At 41.0% G+C, this 15,999-nt stretch overlaps 1 protein-coding gene across 7 annotated transcripts in view; it reads left to right on the forward strand.

The window, feature by feature from the left end:
* The window catches only part of CHKA (choline kinase alpha), a 67,593-nt gene that overhangs the window by 23,928 nt on the left and 27,666 nt on the right, over nucleotides 1-15,999 (forward strand). For 3 of the 7 annotated variants that reach the window (XR_004270256.1, XM_032282620.1, XM_032282617.1), the window contains exons 3-4: nucleotides 12,110-12,139; nucleotides 13,177-13,230. The exons of 2 other annotated variants lie outside the window; for them this stretch is intronic. Coding sequence is in view for 4 of the 5 variants with exons in the window: in XM_032282620.1 (XP_032138511.1) it covers nucleotides 12,110-12,139; nucleotides 13,177-13,230 (84 nt within the window). In the remaining variant the exon portion in view is untranslated. The remainder of the gene's footprint in view (nucleotides 1-12,109; nucleotides 12,140-13,176; nucleotides 13,231-15,999) is intronic. 2 more of the 7 variants (XM_032282621.1, XM_032282618.1) reach the window with 1 other exon arrangement.

Raw genomic sequence — 15,999 nt, forward strand, 5'->3', positions numbered from 1 at the left:
TTTTCTCCACTTCGAAATTTTAGCAGTCTGGAAGAATAACCTGACAGTAGTTAAATACTATAGAATTGTCTGGAAATAAAATTTGTTTGAACAGAATTCTATGGCCCTGTTTATTTCTAAGAAAAACTATTAAGTAACTTAAAAAAAAAAATAGAATAAGCCAGTTAAAATACAATTAACTCTTAACTCTTACCAAACTAATAGAATGGAGTATGTTTTATGTATCATTCTAATTTTGAGGGGAGGCACCCTATATTTAGCTTCTCAATTATATTTTTATTAGGCAAATGTTAAATGAGTTTCCGTTCCTGAAGCTATATCTACTGATGAAAGGTGGAAACCATATTTGAAAGCACCTTGGATAGAGAGGGAAGTTAGGGCTGGGTGTGGTGGCTCACGCCTGTAATCCCAACACTTTGGGAGGCTGAGGCAGGTGGATTGCTTGAGTCCAAGAGTTTGAAACCAGCCTGGGCAACATGGCGAAACCACGTCTCTGTTAAAAATTAGCTGGGCATGGTGGCGTGCGCCTGTAGTCCCAGCTACTTTGGAGGCCGATGTGGGAGGATCCCTTAAGCCCAGGAGGTGGAGGTTGCAGTGAGCCAAGATCACCTGACTGCACTGCAGCCTGGGGGACTGAGAGAGACCCCATCTCCAAAAAAAAAAAAAAAAAGGGAAAGAAAATGAGTAATTTTCTACATGGATAATAAGCACACCTCTGACAATCTGACAGTTGACATAGACGACAAACTCATTTTTGTTGGAAAAAAGCCATTTCTTTGCTTTGTAGGTAGGAATCTATATTTTCGATATAATTATTCACTTAGTGAATTCTTAGTTCAAGCACGCTTTTTTGGTTGTAGTTTAAGCTTAGCAAAACCATGAAGCTTAGAGTCTCAGAGTTAAGTATACCTGTTTCCTAGCAGGCATACTAGTTGCCATTTAGGGTTTCAGATACTAGTGGCCACTGGAGACTGTTGGTCATTGGGAGTATTGTAACAACATGAGGAGGGGAACCAAAATCAAGAACTCTGAAAGATGGCTATGGTATGAAAGAAGGAAAGTAGAGAGCAGGCTTTGAAGCTCCTAAGATGCCAGCCGGCAACAGCTGCTGTGTGCTTTGGAAGCTGAGCTGCCATAACACTGTGCTGGGGGTTTTAAATTCCTTTTCAAATATTTTCAAATGAGCTTTAGAGTTTCTATTGTTTATTTTTGCTGGGGTCTAGGTGTGATGAAATTGCTGATATATAGCCAACTCTTGAGAATGAATCTGGCCTATAATGGAAGGGGATATTTATGGTTTACAGTGAGGGTTTTGGTTCCTATCACAACAACAACAAAAAGTCAAAATTGTTAGTAAATTGTCAGGATTTGCATTAATTGAGAGATGTGCTGAGCAAATACAGAGCCCCAAATAATAAATCACATTCGTTTCATAAAATTATGGGTTAAAGAGAGAATTAAATGTGATATGACTCAAATCTTTTGCTTTCCTTCTTTTTACTCTACCTTATAGGAAAGCATACACACATCCTTCCTATACATGTATGTGTATTTATACTAATATAACTGGTATCCTCCCCCAGCCAACTTTATAAATGCAGCTGTAGCATCCTTTAAGGTGGGTTAGAATTCACTCCTTCTTTGAAAAATGTTAATTGAAGACTGTTGCACTAATAATAGGCCTATGTATTTTCTGAGAATATTTTGCATTTTTGCTTAATTATATGACAGATTTAGTTTAGTATGTCCCTTCTTTCTATTTCCCTTCCTTGTTTTAAGCTTTTGAACATTTTACTTCTGAGTCAGAGGTAACATTTTACATGTTATTTGATCAACAAATGATTTACAAGTGATTTAGTTTAAAGTAACTAGATGCTTCTCAACTTTCTTTTTTCTTCATCTTGGCATTGTGAGATGTCTAATTTCCTTTATTTCCATAGTGACAGTGAAATGACTGCTCTTTGGTACAGTTCTCTAAGGGTTAAGTGCCAGAAAACCAAGGTAAAACTTTCTGATTGGGTTCAGCCCCACAGCTTCTGTCCTACAAACACCTGTCCTTTCCAGCTCTTATTTCTATCTAAGATGAGACAGAAGCAAGCTTCCTGACTGTATTCTGGAGGTTTTGTTTAGGGTATTTGTTAGTTTTAGGGGGCTTATGAAAATTCCTGTGTTTGGCAAGATCAAGAATGGGTCCTTTTGAAAATTTGAACAAGATAAGATACATACAACTATACAATATTATTTGTAGGGAAATTTTTAAACATAAAAATATTGGTCTGATCTTAAAATAATGCATGTCAATATAATTTAGTGTCTGGTTTACATAGACTATCTTTTATTTTAATGGAAATAAGGTTATTTTCATTAGCTGCATAGATAATGAAAACCAAACTCAACTGTAAAACTACCCTGAACTAAAGGAGGATAATTTAGAAGTTTTGAAAAGTAATAGTTCAGCCTTTGCATTGTGGAAAGAGTTAAAATTGCTAGAAGAGAGCGTAAATGTATAAAATTAGCTATAAATGTAACTTGATTTTTCTCCTTTCTGATACTGGGAAGGAACATGAGCTCTGCAACGTCCAGTAGCAGCCTTTTCAGAGAAGCAAGTTTGGCTGATTACAAATAACCAGTTTGCTTATTTATCATGAATTGTGGAAGACACAAATGTCAGTACGTATTGTTCATTCAATGTAACCTGTGCCAGTTGGCGGAAGTCTCAGAGGATTGCTTTGTCTCTTCCTCTGTCAGAACAGTGACTCTGTGTTAAGCCACTTCCTTCTGTGCATGAATGGAGAGATTTGGCCTCACCGTTATGAGCGGTCTCACAGGCATGAATGTTTATAATACACATCAAAGATCTCTCTTGAATGTTGTCTGGAAAATTGTTTCTGTTTGTTTTTTGAGTAATAGAAGGCTAATATTAGTGGTTGTTTGAGTACTAACAGTAATAAAATTAAAGGCATCAAGGCACAACGCAGATATGTATTAGCAGCTCAAAAGAGTAACAATTGAAACACTGTCCTTTTTGAATCTAGAAAACAAATGTCTTCCTCCCTATTTTCTCTTAGCCCAGTTCAATGAAAAATTAACCTACAATAAAATATGAAACAACTCATAGTTAGTATTAAACTACTGGCTACTAAGAAATCAGCTGCTTAAAACTATTTCTTTTATGGAACTAAGGTCACACCATGCAGAGACCAGTATTGCTGGTGCCCCTTGAAGGGGTCATGTCCCTGGTAACTGAATTCTGTGAATTGTCACTTTTTCCTCATTGCGTTACGGTCATTAGGAGTTTAAGTTGTTATGTTCACTCTGCTTTAAAAAAGTTCCCTTATACTTTTGAATATGATATAATTATATATTCCTAAGGTAGTCAAAACTTCCCTCTCAGAAGTAAAACATTTTTCTAGTGTTGTGCATTCCCATTTGGTCTAAACTAATATTTCTTTAGCTGATACTCTCCTAAGATAGTTGCCAAATTACTACCAATAATCCTTCCATACCTGCTTTGGTGCCTTCTTTTGATAACCAAATAAACCACAGACTACTATGTCTAATTTTGACATATTCAAAGTGTCTTTGTCTTGCTGGTCTTAAATGTTTGGGATTTATAGCATGAAGCCAATGCAGATTTCTGGTTCGTGGAACGATGGTTTGACCGCAGCCCACCCCTCTTTGGGAAGGAATGTCTTTATGTTGGGTGGAGTGAAGGGCGTTGGGAGTAATGTACCACTTTAGCTGTATGTGCATGTGTTCTCTGCTGCAGGCTTGTCCATGCGATCGTGCCTGGAGCACTCTGGTTTCCAGGTGACAGACACGATTCACGGTATAGTATGAGACCTCTGAAGTTGGAGCATTCTCTACAGCTTTAATTTCTTTTAGTTCTTGGATTCAAGAAATGCTTTTAAAAAAGAAAGTTGTAATGCTTGTTAAGTAGCACCAGCTACAGTTTGTGCTGTGCTTAAAGAGGTACAGTGATTAAGATTTCAGAATGTTATGTAATAAATATATCACTTTTTTTGTTTGTTCGTTTGTTTGTTTTTGGTCCAAAGCAAATCAGATCCCTTTCTTCTGTTTCCTCAGTAGAAAATGACAAACATTTAGGAATTTTAGAAATGGATGGGCCTCAACTTGATAACTTAATTGAAGTACTTAAGTCCTTCCTTCATACCACTTTCAGCACTAAGGAAACACAATGTATATTTGATATTTTAGTCAGAATTAGAAACAAACAAACTTTCTTCTTTGTCCTTACCAGTTAGTATACTTTCATGTGTCTTAGCTGGGTACCTGAGACCTTAGGGAGCTCTGCAGTGCTGATTTGGTGTGAAAGCATGTCAGCCTGGCTGGAGAAGTGAAGGTGTATACTTCCCGTAAAAGTGAAGGCACACTTCCTTTAAAAGTGTTGCTTGCAAGTTAACCCTCAGGGTACTTATATCGAAGGTATTTTATTTAGTCTTGGAAGTCTGAGGAGTGTTGGGTCAGCAGGTTGCTCTGGATCAGACATAGATTTTGAGAAGGTTCTGAAATGGGCCTTTTAAAAACCTGGGCTTCCATTCACCCGTCTTTGTACTGGCTTATGTTGCCTAAAGTATGTTAGAAGTACTAGTTTCCTAGTGATGTTCATCAAGTCATCCAATTTTGAAATTATTAATGTCCGAAAAAATCAAGCTGTTTTAGAATGGTCCTTGGGATAATTGAAGACACTCGAGAGACAACATAAAGTGTTAGAAATCACTTATCTGTTTCAATTCTCATCATTCGTATGTGCTCATTAAATAATCACATAAGGTATACTTTAAATCATTGCATTGAGATCTCACATTTTAATGTGTTCTGTAAAATATTTTCAGAAAGTGCTATAAGCAGCTAGGCATGGTGGCTCACACCTATAATCCCAGTACTTTGGGAGGCTGAGGCAGGTGGATCACCTGAGGTCAGGAGTTCAATAAAGTACTGTAAGAAACCGTAAAAGCAATAAATACAGGGCGATTTGATTTTTTTCATAGAAATCAGGAAGAAGTAAGGCTAGGTTCCATGGTAACTCTGAGAAGAAGACATATTGCAAAGAAAGTATACTGCAAAATGAAAGAGTCTCATGACTACTGCACCTTCTATAGAGTCATGGTTCTCACGCTTTTTCCTGCCCCACCTCACCTGAGATGGAACATAGCCGCATCATTAACAGGGACTTGGCAGGCCAGGGATTTTTTTTTTTTTTTTTTTTTTTAAGCCGGATTCTTGCAGTGTTGCTCGGGCTGGAGTGCAATGGCATGATCTTGGCTCACTGCAACTTCCACCTACTGGGTTCAAGCAGTTCTCCTGCCTCAGCCTCCTGAGTAGCTAGGATTACAGGTGCCTGCCATGTACCCAGCTAATTTTTTTGTGTGTTTTTAGTAGAGATGGGGTTTCGCTTGTTGACCAGGCTGGTCTCAAACTCCTGATCTCATGATCCACCTGCCTCAGTCTTCCAAAGTTCTGGGATTACAGGCGTGAGCCACCATGCCCAGCTTAGGCCAGGGTTTATAACAGATGCCACCCCTGTGTTAAAAACAATTTCTCTCTTAGAGGGTTGAGTGTGGTGAGATAACCAGGGTGGGTGTTAGGGATCTCCGAAGCCACAGTCTGCACGGTAAAGAAGTTCATGCCACTCCGAGACCAAATGAGCATCACATCTACTGAACTGAATCCAAATGATGCACCACATCCTCCTATTCTCAGGGTGAATACGATGGCCTGGGGGTTGCTCAGTACTCAGCTCATGAAGATAATATTATTAGGTCAGTAGAAGACGGATTATTTTCGTAGGCCAAAATTTAGGAATTTAGGTACCCTAGAAACCGAGTCTAGCTAACAGTAGAATTATTCTTTTTTTTTTGTTTTTGAGAAGGAGTTTCGGTCACTCTTGTTGCCCAGGCTGGAGTGCAATGGCATGATCTTGGCTCACTGCAACCTTTGCCTCCGAGGTTCAAGCGATTCTCCTGCCTCAGCCCCCTCAGTAGCTGGGATTACAGGCATGTGCCACCACACCTAATTTTTATATTTTAAGTAGAGACACCATATTGGCCAGGTTGGTCTCAAACTCCTAACCTCAGGTGATCCGCCTACCTTGGCCTCCCAAGTGCTGGGATTTTTACAGGTGTGAGCCACTGCACCCAACCAGGATTACTCTTTCTTATTTATTTATAGGTCTCAACGCATTTTTAAAAGTCAGCTTACTGTTTAAGTAAAACCTTTAAAAGAGACAGTAAAGCAGAATGATCTATTTAATTATTTTTTGGTGAGGAAAGGGTGGTAGGAAGAAGAGAATGTCATCCATGTTTCTTGTTTTTCTTTTTTTCATAAAAGGATAAGGATGACCAATTGTTTTCTATAAAAAGTCTGTACTCTTATTTATGTTATCTTAGTTCAGCAGCCACCATTATATTTAACATAGTGCCTATTTCCATATTATGATTTGTGTGTGTGTAAGATGGAGCCTCACTCTGTTGCCCAGGCTGGAGTGCAGTGAGTGGTGCGATCTGGGCTCACTGCAACCTCCACTTCCCAGGTTCAAGCTGTTCTCCTGCCTCAGCCTTCCAAGTAGCTGGGATTACAGGCTCCCGCCACCAGGTCCGGCTAATTTTTTGTATTTTTGTAGATACGGGATTTCACAGTGTTGGCCAGGATAGTTTTGAACTCCTGACCTCAAATGATCCTCCCGCCTCAGCTTCCCAAAGTGCTAGGATTACAGGCATGAGCCACTGTGCCTGGTTCATATTATGATATTATCCATAATTGATAATGATTTGATTTCTTAAATAGCATTTTAAATTTATTATGCCCTTGATGACATTCCATTCTTTGTAGCTGATTCATCACTTTTTAAAATCTGTCCCACTGGCAGCTCATGTAGTAGTAGACCTTTAAAGATACATTGAAGATAAATGTTTCAGATGTTACAGATGTTTTAAATGACATTTAAATGATAGCTAGATATGACTTTATGCCACTTTCACCAATTCTTACTATACACAGACTCTAGGTAAAACTGAGATGTTTCATCTCCCAAATGGGGTATTTATTCATTTAGTCATAAACCTGCTTCCCTCAGTATTAGAGAAGTCTTTCATTAAGCACTGGCCAAATGATAAGTTTATTTCTTCTGATGGCTTAATAGGTTAAAAGAAATGCACCTGCTATATTGTGGAACATTAGGTAACTCAAAGTAGGTTTTTGATTCCTAAAATAAATAACGCAAAATACAATAAAGGGATGTTTCCTACTTGACCCTATAGTTGTCTTACTACTTACTGATTTTCATTTTATTTTATTTTATTTTATTATTATTTTTTTTTTTTTAGACGGAGTTTCGCTCTTGTTACCCAGGCTGGAGTGCAATGGCGCGATCTCGGCTCACTACAACCTCCGCCTCCTGGGTTCAGGCAATTCTCCTGCCTCAGCCTCCTGAGTAGCTGGGATTACAGGCACGCACCACCATGCCCAGCTAATTTTTTGTAGTTTTAGTAGAGACGGGGTTTCGCCTTGTTGACCAGGATGGTCTCGATCTCTTGACCTCGTGATCCACCCGCCTCGGCCTCCCAAAGTGCTGGGATTACAGGCGTGAGCCACCGCGCCCGGCCCTTATTTTATTTTATTTTTGAGGCAGAGTCTCGCTCTGTTGCCAGGCTGGAGTGCAGTGGTGCCATCTTGGCTCGCTGCAGCCACTGCCCCCTGGGTTCAAGTGATTCTCCTGCCTCAGCCTCCTGAGTAGCTAGAACTACAGGCATGCGCCACCACAACCAGCTAATTTTTGTATTTTTAGTAGAGATGGGGTTTCACCAGTTACTTAGGATGATCATGATCTCTTGACCTTGTGATCTGCCTGCCTCAGCCTCCCAAAGTGTTGGGATTATAGGCATGAGCCACTGCGCCTGGCCCATTTTATTTTAATTAATTAATTTATTTATTTTCATTCATTTATTTATTTATTCATTTATTTATTTATTTTTAAGACAGAGTCTCACTCTGGTGCCAGGCTGGAGTGCAGTGGCACGATCTTGGCTCACTGCAGCCTCTGCCTCCTGGGTTCTCCTGCCAGGATGGTCTTGATCTCTTGACCTCATGATTCGCCCACCATGGCCTCCCAAAGTGTCAGGATTACAGGCATGAGCCACTGAGCCTGGCCCATTTTATTTTTAAAATATGAAATAGAACATTTTGAAAACCAATGCTCTATAATATGAACATGTACTACTTTTCATAGTCTCATTTAAAATAGGAGGCCTAATTAGTCAGGCATGGTGGCTCACACCTGTGTAATCCCAGGTACTCAGGAGGCTGAGGTGGGACAATCGCTTGAACCCAGGAGGTGGTGGTTGCAGTGAGCCGAGGTCGCACTACTGCACTCTAGCCTGGGTGGCAGAGCAAGACTGTGTCTCAAACACAAAACAAAACCAAAAGGCAAAAACAAACAAACAAAAAAACAAAACCCAAAACAACAACAACAAAAACCCAAAGCCTTAAAATGTAATTTTTTTTTTTTTGAGACACTTTTGCTCTGTCACCCAGGCTGGAGTATAATAGCGCAGTCTTGGCTCATTGCAACGTCCACTTCCCAGGTTCAAGTGATTCTCCTGCCTCAGCCTCTCGAGTAGCTGGGATTACAGGCGCTCACTACCACGCCCAGCTAATTTTTTGTATTCTTGGTAGAGATGGGGTTTCACCATGTTGGCCAGGCTGGTCTTGAACTCCTGACTTCAGGAGATCTGCCCACCTCAGCCTCCCAAAGTGCTGGGATTACAGGTGTGAGCCACTGCGCCTGGCCAAAAATACAATTTTGTTGGAAAAGTAACATTTGAAACCTTGTACCAAATGTGCTTATTATAAAAATAATATATACTTTTAAGCACTTTTTAAAGTATAGAAGTATTTAAAGTAAAAATGAAAGTCCTCTATTTTCTTATTTTGTTCCCTAGCTAATATAAGTTAGACTTGCAGGAATTTAGGTTTTAAATTTAAAAGTTCTTGGCCAATCAAAAAATCTTTTTAGGCTGGTCATGGTAGCTCATGCCTGTAATCCCAGCCCTTTGGGAGATTGAGGCGGGAGGATCACTTAAGCTCAGGAGTTCAAGACCAGCCTGAGTAACATAGTAAGACCCCGTTTCTATAAGAAAAAAAAGAAAGACCAGTTGTGGTGGCACATGCCTGTGGTCCTGCTATTTGGGAGGCTAAGACAGGAGGATTGCTTGAGCTGGGAAGATTGAGACCTGCAGTGAGTCCTATTCCTGCCACTGCACTCAAACCTGAGAGATAGATCGAGACCCAGGCTCCACTTTTTTTTTTTTTTTAAAGGTGAAAGGAAGCCAGAAGCAATATTTTTTTTTGTATATATTTTTCATTGTTGTGGGTTTTTTTTGTTTGTTTATATCATTTACCCATTTAAAGTGTAGAAATGAGTGGTTTTCAGTATATTTATGGAGTTGAATGTTTTAGGCAGAGTTGAGACATTCTGATTTCTTAGTTCTTGAAATTTCAGTGTTTATTTTTTTTATTATTTTTTGAGACAGAGTCTCACTCTGTTGTCCAGGCTACAGTTCAGTGGCATGATCTCAACTCACTGCAATCTCTGCCTCCCAGGTTCAAGTGATTCTCCTGCCTCAGCCTCCTGAGTAGCTGGAATTACAGGCACGTATTACCATGCCTGGCTAATTTTTGCATTTTTTAGTATAGACGGGGTTTCGCCATGTTGTCCAGGCTGGTCTCAAACTCCTGACCTCGGGTGATCCACCTGCCTTGGCCTCCCAAAATGCTGGGATTACAGGCATGAGCCACTGCACCCGATCTCAATGTTTATTTTTTAGAAGTTTTCATTATGGGGAATTTCAGATATACCCTAAAGTAGAAGAGTATAATGAACCCCCAGTGTCCATTCTTCGTCTTCCCTTCATGGCCAGTCGTCTTCCATCTTTTCCCTCATTTACTCCCCCAGGGTTATCTTGAAGCAGATTCCAGATATTGTATTATTTCTTTTGTAAATTTTTCAGTCTGTATGTATAAAACATGATTTTTAAAAAATGACCACGATAATGTTCACATTAAAACAATCTAATAATTACTTAATATTAAATAACCAGTGTTCAAATTTCTAATAAATGTAAAAAGTTCAGTTGTGTTTTATAACTTATAGAGGATAATTTTTAACTTGTTAGAGAAAAGTTTGATGTCATATTAACTTGTTAGAAAAAAGTTTGATGTCATACTAAATATTTATACAATGTATTTTAATATCTGCTTCAAATGAGTTTGAATTTATGTCACTAAAGTGAAATCTCACAGATTCCAAAATACACACACACACACACACACACACACACACACACGTATTTTTTTTGTTGAGTTGGAGTTTCGCTCTTATTGCCCAGGCTGGAGTGCAATGGCATGATCTCGGCTCACTGCAACCTCTACCTCCCAGGTTCAATGGATTCTCCTGCCTCAGCCTCCTGAGTAGCAGGAATTACAGGCACACACCACTATGCCCAGCAAATTTTTTTGTATTTTTAGTAGAGATGGGGTTTCACCATGTTGGCCAGGCTGATCTTGAACTCCTGACCTCAAATAATCCACCTGCTTCAGCCTCCGAACGTACTGGGATTACAGGCATGAACCATTGGGCTCAGCCCCAAAATATATTTAACTTCTTGTCTTCCTGAATAAAAAAATTCTTCGCTTACTTTTCCTTGAATATCCACTTGGTTTGAGATTTCCTGGTCTTAAACTTCTTATTTATAGGACTTAGGGAGCCTGAACATTCTGTACTGAGGAAACAGAACAGAGGGCTGGATATTGCAGAAGTCCATCTTGCCTTCATAATGGTGCTCTTATGGTATAAGTGATGAATTCATCTAGGGGAGGAGTGAGGGAGTGAGCAGGGGAGATTATTATGGAATTTACTTCCAGTTATAGTGCCAATCCATGAAAAAGGAAAGGGCTTGGAGACTCAGCCAATTTTTAACTTTGGATGAAGTATCTTGCTTTTGAGAGCACCATTAGACAAGGGAAAGGGACTTCTGATGGCTTAAATAACCCATTAACTGTATCTCTCTAAGATGATACAGTTAGAGTAACAACAGCATAGGAATAACCGTAGTCATTTAGAATTGTGTACAGGTCAAATCCCGTTACAACCATTTCAGAAGAATATCTGACTTTCTTATTTGTCTTAAAGCTTGTATTGCAAAGTATTAATATGTACTCTATCAGATTGTAGACCTTTTTTTTTAATTCTTAAATTTCTTTGAAGAAAAAAGCACAAGGACTTTTGAAGGGGCATTTCTAATTAACCCCACATCCAGCTTCCCTGTTACTGAGACCCTGGATGGGAATTTGCTATATTGCTGGTTGGCTGCATGGCACCAGGCAGCTGCTTCACAGTGCCAGAGTGTTCATTTATTCATGCAGCCTGAAAAGTGTGGTGGGCATCAGGATTTGCTTGGTGCTCTGGGAGAAGATTAACCATAAATAAAAGATGCAGTCCCTATTCATTAGGAATTTACAGACCACTTGGAAGAGGCGACCACCAAGCAGAGTCTAAGGTAATGATGCAATCATAAGAGTATTTGGAATTAGGGGTGAAGTGAAGCTTTCCAGGGTTTGTCATGTCGTATGTCAAATTATCAGCAAAGATCTGAAAGTATTTTGTAGTATTTCTGTTTGTATAGCTTTCATTGTAACGGGATTTAACCTGTAACATCTTTTCATCAGAGAACTGCAGATTATACAAATGAAAATATCATAAATCCCCATTTGTACTTTCTGTACTTTGTACCAAATGTACTTAACTGTATGCTAAATATAATATTGAATATGTATCAGTGCAAATGTTAAGAGCCTTTTGCAACTAGATTCATGAACACGGATACTTATTATTTTGTTTACTTTTATGTTGAGTAAGATAGAACATGTAATGTTTATACAAAACACGCATTAAAACGTCTGGAATGTTATTTCAGTGTGTGATGGATGAGTGGTTGCTTTAAATCACTAGGTTTTTGATTGGTGCTAGAGTAGCTGGTGTTGCTTAACGTGGCGTTTTTTTTCCTGTCCACACTTTCCACCCTTGGTACAGGTATTTTTGATAAAGCTGTGGAATGGAAAGGTATGTTTTTCTTGGGATATTCAAGAATCTGTTACCTTAAATTTTTTTAAAGAGATTTTCTTTATGGGTTTCCTTTTGTGTCTGGCTTAAGCAGACTTAGCTTAATTGTAACAAGTAACATTTTTAGAGGTAGTATTTGTGTATAAAAGTTTGACATGACACAAGTTTCTGACTTTACTTTTCCCCATTCCCTTATTAAAGATAGTATGAAAGATTTTAAAGCATTTGGGGTGGGGGGTTGCTCTTAAAATATAGGATCTTTGCCATGAAGAAAGAATGTAGCCTAAGAGTTGTTTATGGTAGTTAATGATCTAGTATGTTCTTATTGCTAGAATCCTGGTTAGTAATAATTTGCAATTTCATTGAGGAAAGTGATATAAAAGTATTTCTTAATATATTAATATATGAAATAATTTTAGAGACTTTATTAAATTCATAGAGTCCTCTGTATGGTGGAGGAACAGTTCAGCTTGAGCTGGTGACTGGCTGAACTAGAAGGGTTAGTCCGGGAAAGTGGCAAGTTGGCAGGGCATGTCTGCACAGATTCTGTGCCAGGCTTCCTGCCTGCACAGCGCTTTTTTCTCTGTCCGAGTTCTGTGCTGACCAGGGCTGTCCACAGGCATGTTTACACTCCCTGTTCTTGCAGGTTGACTTGAAAGAACCACGTAGCTAAATTGGTGAGAGACTCAGCCTGACCGCTTGTCTTTAGAAGGCCTGATTGGAAGAGTGCACTCTATTGACTTTCCTCTAACAATGAAATTGTGAAAGGTACATGGGGCAGCTGTGAGACGTGCAGCTATCGGGTCTCACTGGCACATCCCTTTTCTCGTAAAGCAATGAAGCACTTTCTAAGGCGTTGGTACTAGTGTTGGAGGCTGCTGGTGCATTAGATGCTGCCCGTCACGTCGATGGGCTGAGAAACCCTCCTTAAAGATCTGTGATGTTTTGTAAACCCTGACGGTACTGGTGGTTGCAAAGTTCGTGTCTGCTCAGTGTTCCCCATCTCACCAGAAGTGTTTCCTTTTTCTCATTCATAGAGGTCCTGTAATAAAGAGGGATCCAAACAAGCTCAGAAAGAAAATGAATTTCAAGTAAGTAATTCAGTCCCTCTGCATCTGTGTGAGATGTGAACTGGTGTTAGCCACCCTTTGCTATTCCAGGGCTTGGCAGTGTCTGTTACCTACCCTTGGAAAATCCTGATCTATCTTTCTACAAGGAGGGGCTTTTGGTATATCTCTCAGAAACCACCTCATGCAGGCTGAATGAACAGTGGGTATTCCTCATTCCTCCTGACAATGTAGACTGTGGAAGCTTGGTGTCTTTATGGCAATCGAAACAGCATTGGGATGCTGGGAGGTGGCAGCCAGGGGACCATTCATGTGTGGTACCTGATGTCGGGGCCCTGGCTGCGGCTGCTGCTGCTGCAGTGTCTTTCTCACCCCCTTTTGGCTGTTCTCACACTTCCCATCAGGAGGCAAGTCCCTGCCCAGTGGTTTTGGTGGCCACCCTTTTTCCCTGGGCAAGCAGCAGTGTTGTTTCCTATGTATGATACCCAAGTTGGAAAGGCTTCTTCCTAGACTTAGAGAATGTGTCCCCACTCTCTGAAACGCACATGTGCAGATGGCTTGAGGCCGAGAGCACTGACACATGGAGGCTCAGAAGCAGGGGTGTGGGGCACTGGTCTGCATGCTCCAGAAGAAGCACCTTTTAAGCATGTCTGCCATTATGTGCAGTCTGAGATAAACGACATAGATATACACACATATCACCACACCAATTTTACCAATTGTATATTGATTATTTAAATGATCAAGAAATAGGCCGGGCATGGTGGCTCATGCCTGTAATCCCAGCACTTGGAGAGGCCTAGGCGGGAGGATCACTTAAGGTTAGGAGTTTGAGACCAGCCTGGCCAACGTGGTGAAACCTTGTCTCTACTAAAAATACAAAAATTAGCCAGGCATGATGGTGGGCACCTATAATTCCATCTACTTGGGAGGCTGAGGCAGGAGAATTGCTTGAATCTGGAGGCGGAGGTTGCAGTGAGCTGAGATCACGCCACTGCAGTCCAGCCTGGGTGACAGAGCGAAACTCTTATCTCAAAAAAAAAAAAAAGAACTAGGCCGGGCGTGGTGGCTCACGCCTGTAATCCCAGCACTTTGGGAGGCCGAGGCGGGTGGATCACGAGGTCAAGAGATCGAGACCATCCTGGTCAACATGGTGAAACCCTGTCTCTACTAAAAATACAAAAAATCAGCTGGGCATGGTGGCGCATGCCTGTAATCCCAGCTACTCAGGAGGCTGAGGCAGGAGAATTGCCTGAACCCAGGAGGCGGAGGTTGGGGTGAGCTGAGATCGCGCCATTGCACTCCAGCCTGGGCAAAAAGGGAAAAACCTCCGCATCAAAAAAAAAAAAAAAAAAGAGAACTAGACATTAAAACAGTTGAGATAAGAAAGGAATAAAAGTGCCGATATTTTTTCCACACATTTCAGCGGCTTGTTTTGCATGTGTCCTGCTCTGGGGGCCCTGCTAGAGGATCTAGAATTTGTGCTCTCTGGAGTGACAGTGATTGGGAAGTCCGTGAGTGGCAAGTGATTGACCTTCTGTTGTCAACCATTCCAAGCCCTTTGTGCATAGACCTTTGGACATGCTGGTAACTGGAAATGTTGGATCACTAGGACCTCTGTGATGCTAAATCCAAAGACTTTTCAGTTCACATTTTATTTTGACTTCTCAGTAGCATTTTACATGACTCCCTCCCTTTTGAAATGTTTCCTCCCTGAGGCAGCCATGACATAGAGACACAAAGTACAGCTCTGGCTGTCTGCATGCTCGGTCGCCCCATGATATGACTGTAGGCCCTCTTCTCATGTTGTCCTCTCTCCCTCATTCACCTGATATATAGGCCAAAGCATCACTACATTTTTCCTCCAGCCCTGACCCCAACTTAGAACTAACGGCATCAAGTAGCAGTCTCTCCTCAGATGTCTCATACGCCCCTCCAACTCGCCATGTCCCACACCGCACACATAGTCTCTTCACTTCCTGCAACAGCACAATCAAAATCCAGTCCTTTCTGGCGATCTTCCTTTTTCGGTCACTCTGCCAGTTAGTTCCCAGGCCAGAAAGCAGGACATTATCCCCAAGATCTTGCTCTCACTCTCCCCAGCATCCCAACCATGAGTTCAGTTGATGTTGCCTTTGAACCACACCTTAGATCTGCCTACTTCTCCTCTTGTATCCCAGAAACCATTCCCTTTATTGTTGCCAGAGTCATCTTTTTGAATTGCTGACTTGCTCATGTTCACCCCTTGTTTAAGATTCCTCCATGCTCACTTTGCACCTCCGGCCAGGTTAAGGGGGCCTTTGTCTACCAGGTCCTCGTGGTCTGACCCCTGCTGACATTTCCAGCCTCAGCTCACAACCTACTGCCCCTAACCCTTATTCCCTTCAGCCAGGTTGTCCTAAACCCTGTGGTTTTTTGCCCCTGACCCTGGGCCTTTGCAGATGCCTTTCCTGCTGGCTGGCTCCAGGCCTTCACCTGTTTCCCACCTGCTAGCTCTAGCTGGGGCTTCTTCCACAGGACCCCTCCTGGCTTTCTAGACAAGATTGGGGCTTTCATTTCACAGCACCATGCGCTTCTTTGCACTTTCATTTTCTTTTCTTTTTTTTTTTTTTGAGACAGGGTTTTACTTTGTCACTCAGGCTGGAGTGCAGTGGCACAACCTCGGCTCACTGAAGCCTTTACGTCCTAGGCTCAAACGATCCTCCCGCCTAACTTCCCAAATACCTGGAACTACAGGTGTATGCCCCCATGCTTGGCTAATTTTTTCTGTTTCTCCTAGAGATGAGTTTTGCC

This window comes from Sapajus apella, unplaced genomic scaffold, assembly GCF_009761245.1.
Source record: "Sapajus apella isolate SASKATOON/1434 unplaced genomic scaffold, GSC_monkey_1.0 scaffold14, whole genome shotgun sequence".
NCBI lineage: Eukaryota > Metazoa > Chordata > Mammalia > Primates > Cebidae > Sapajus > Sapajus apella.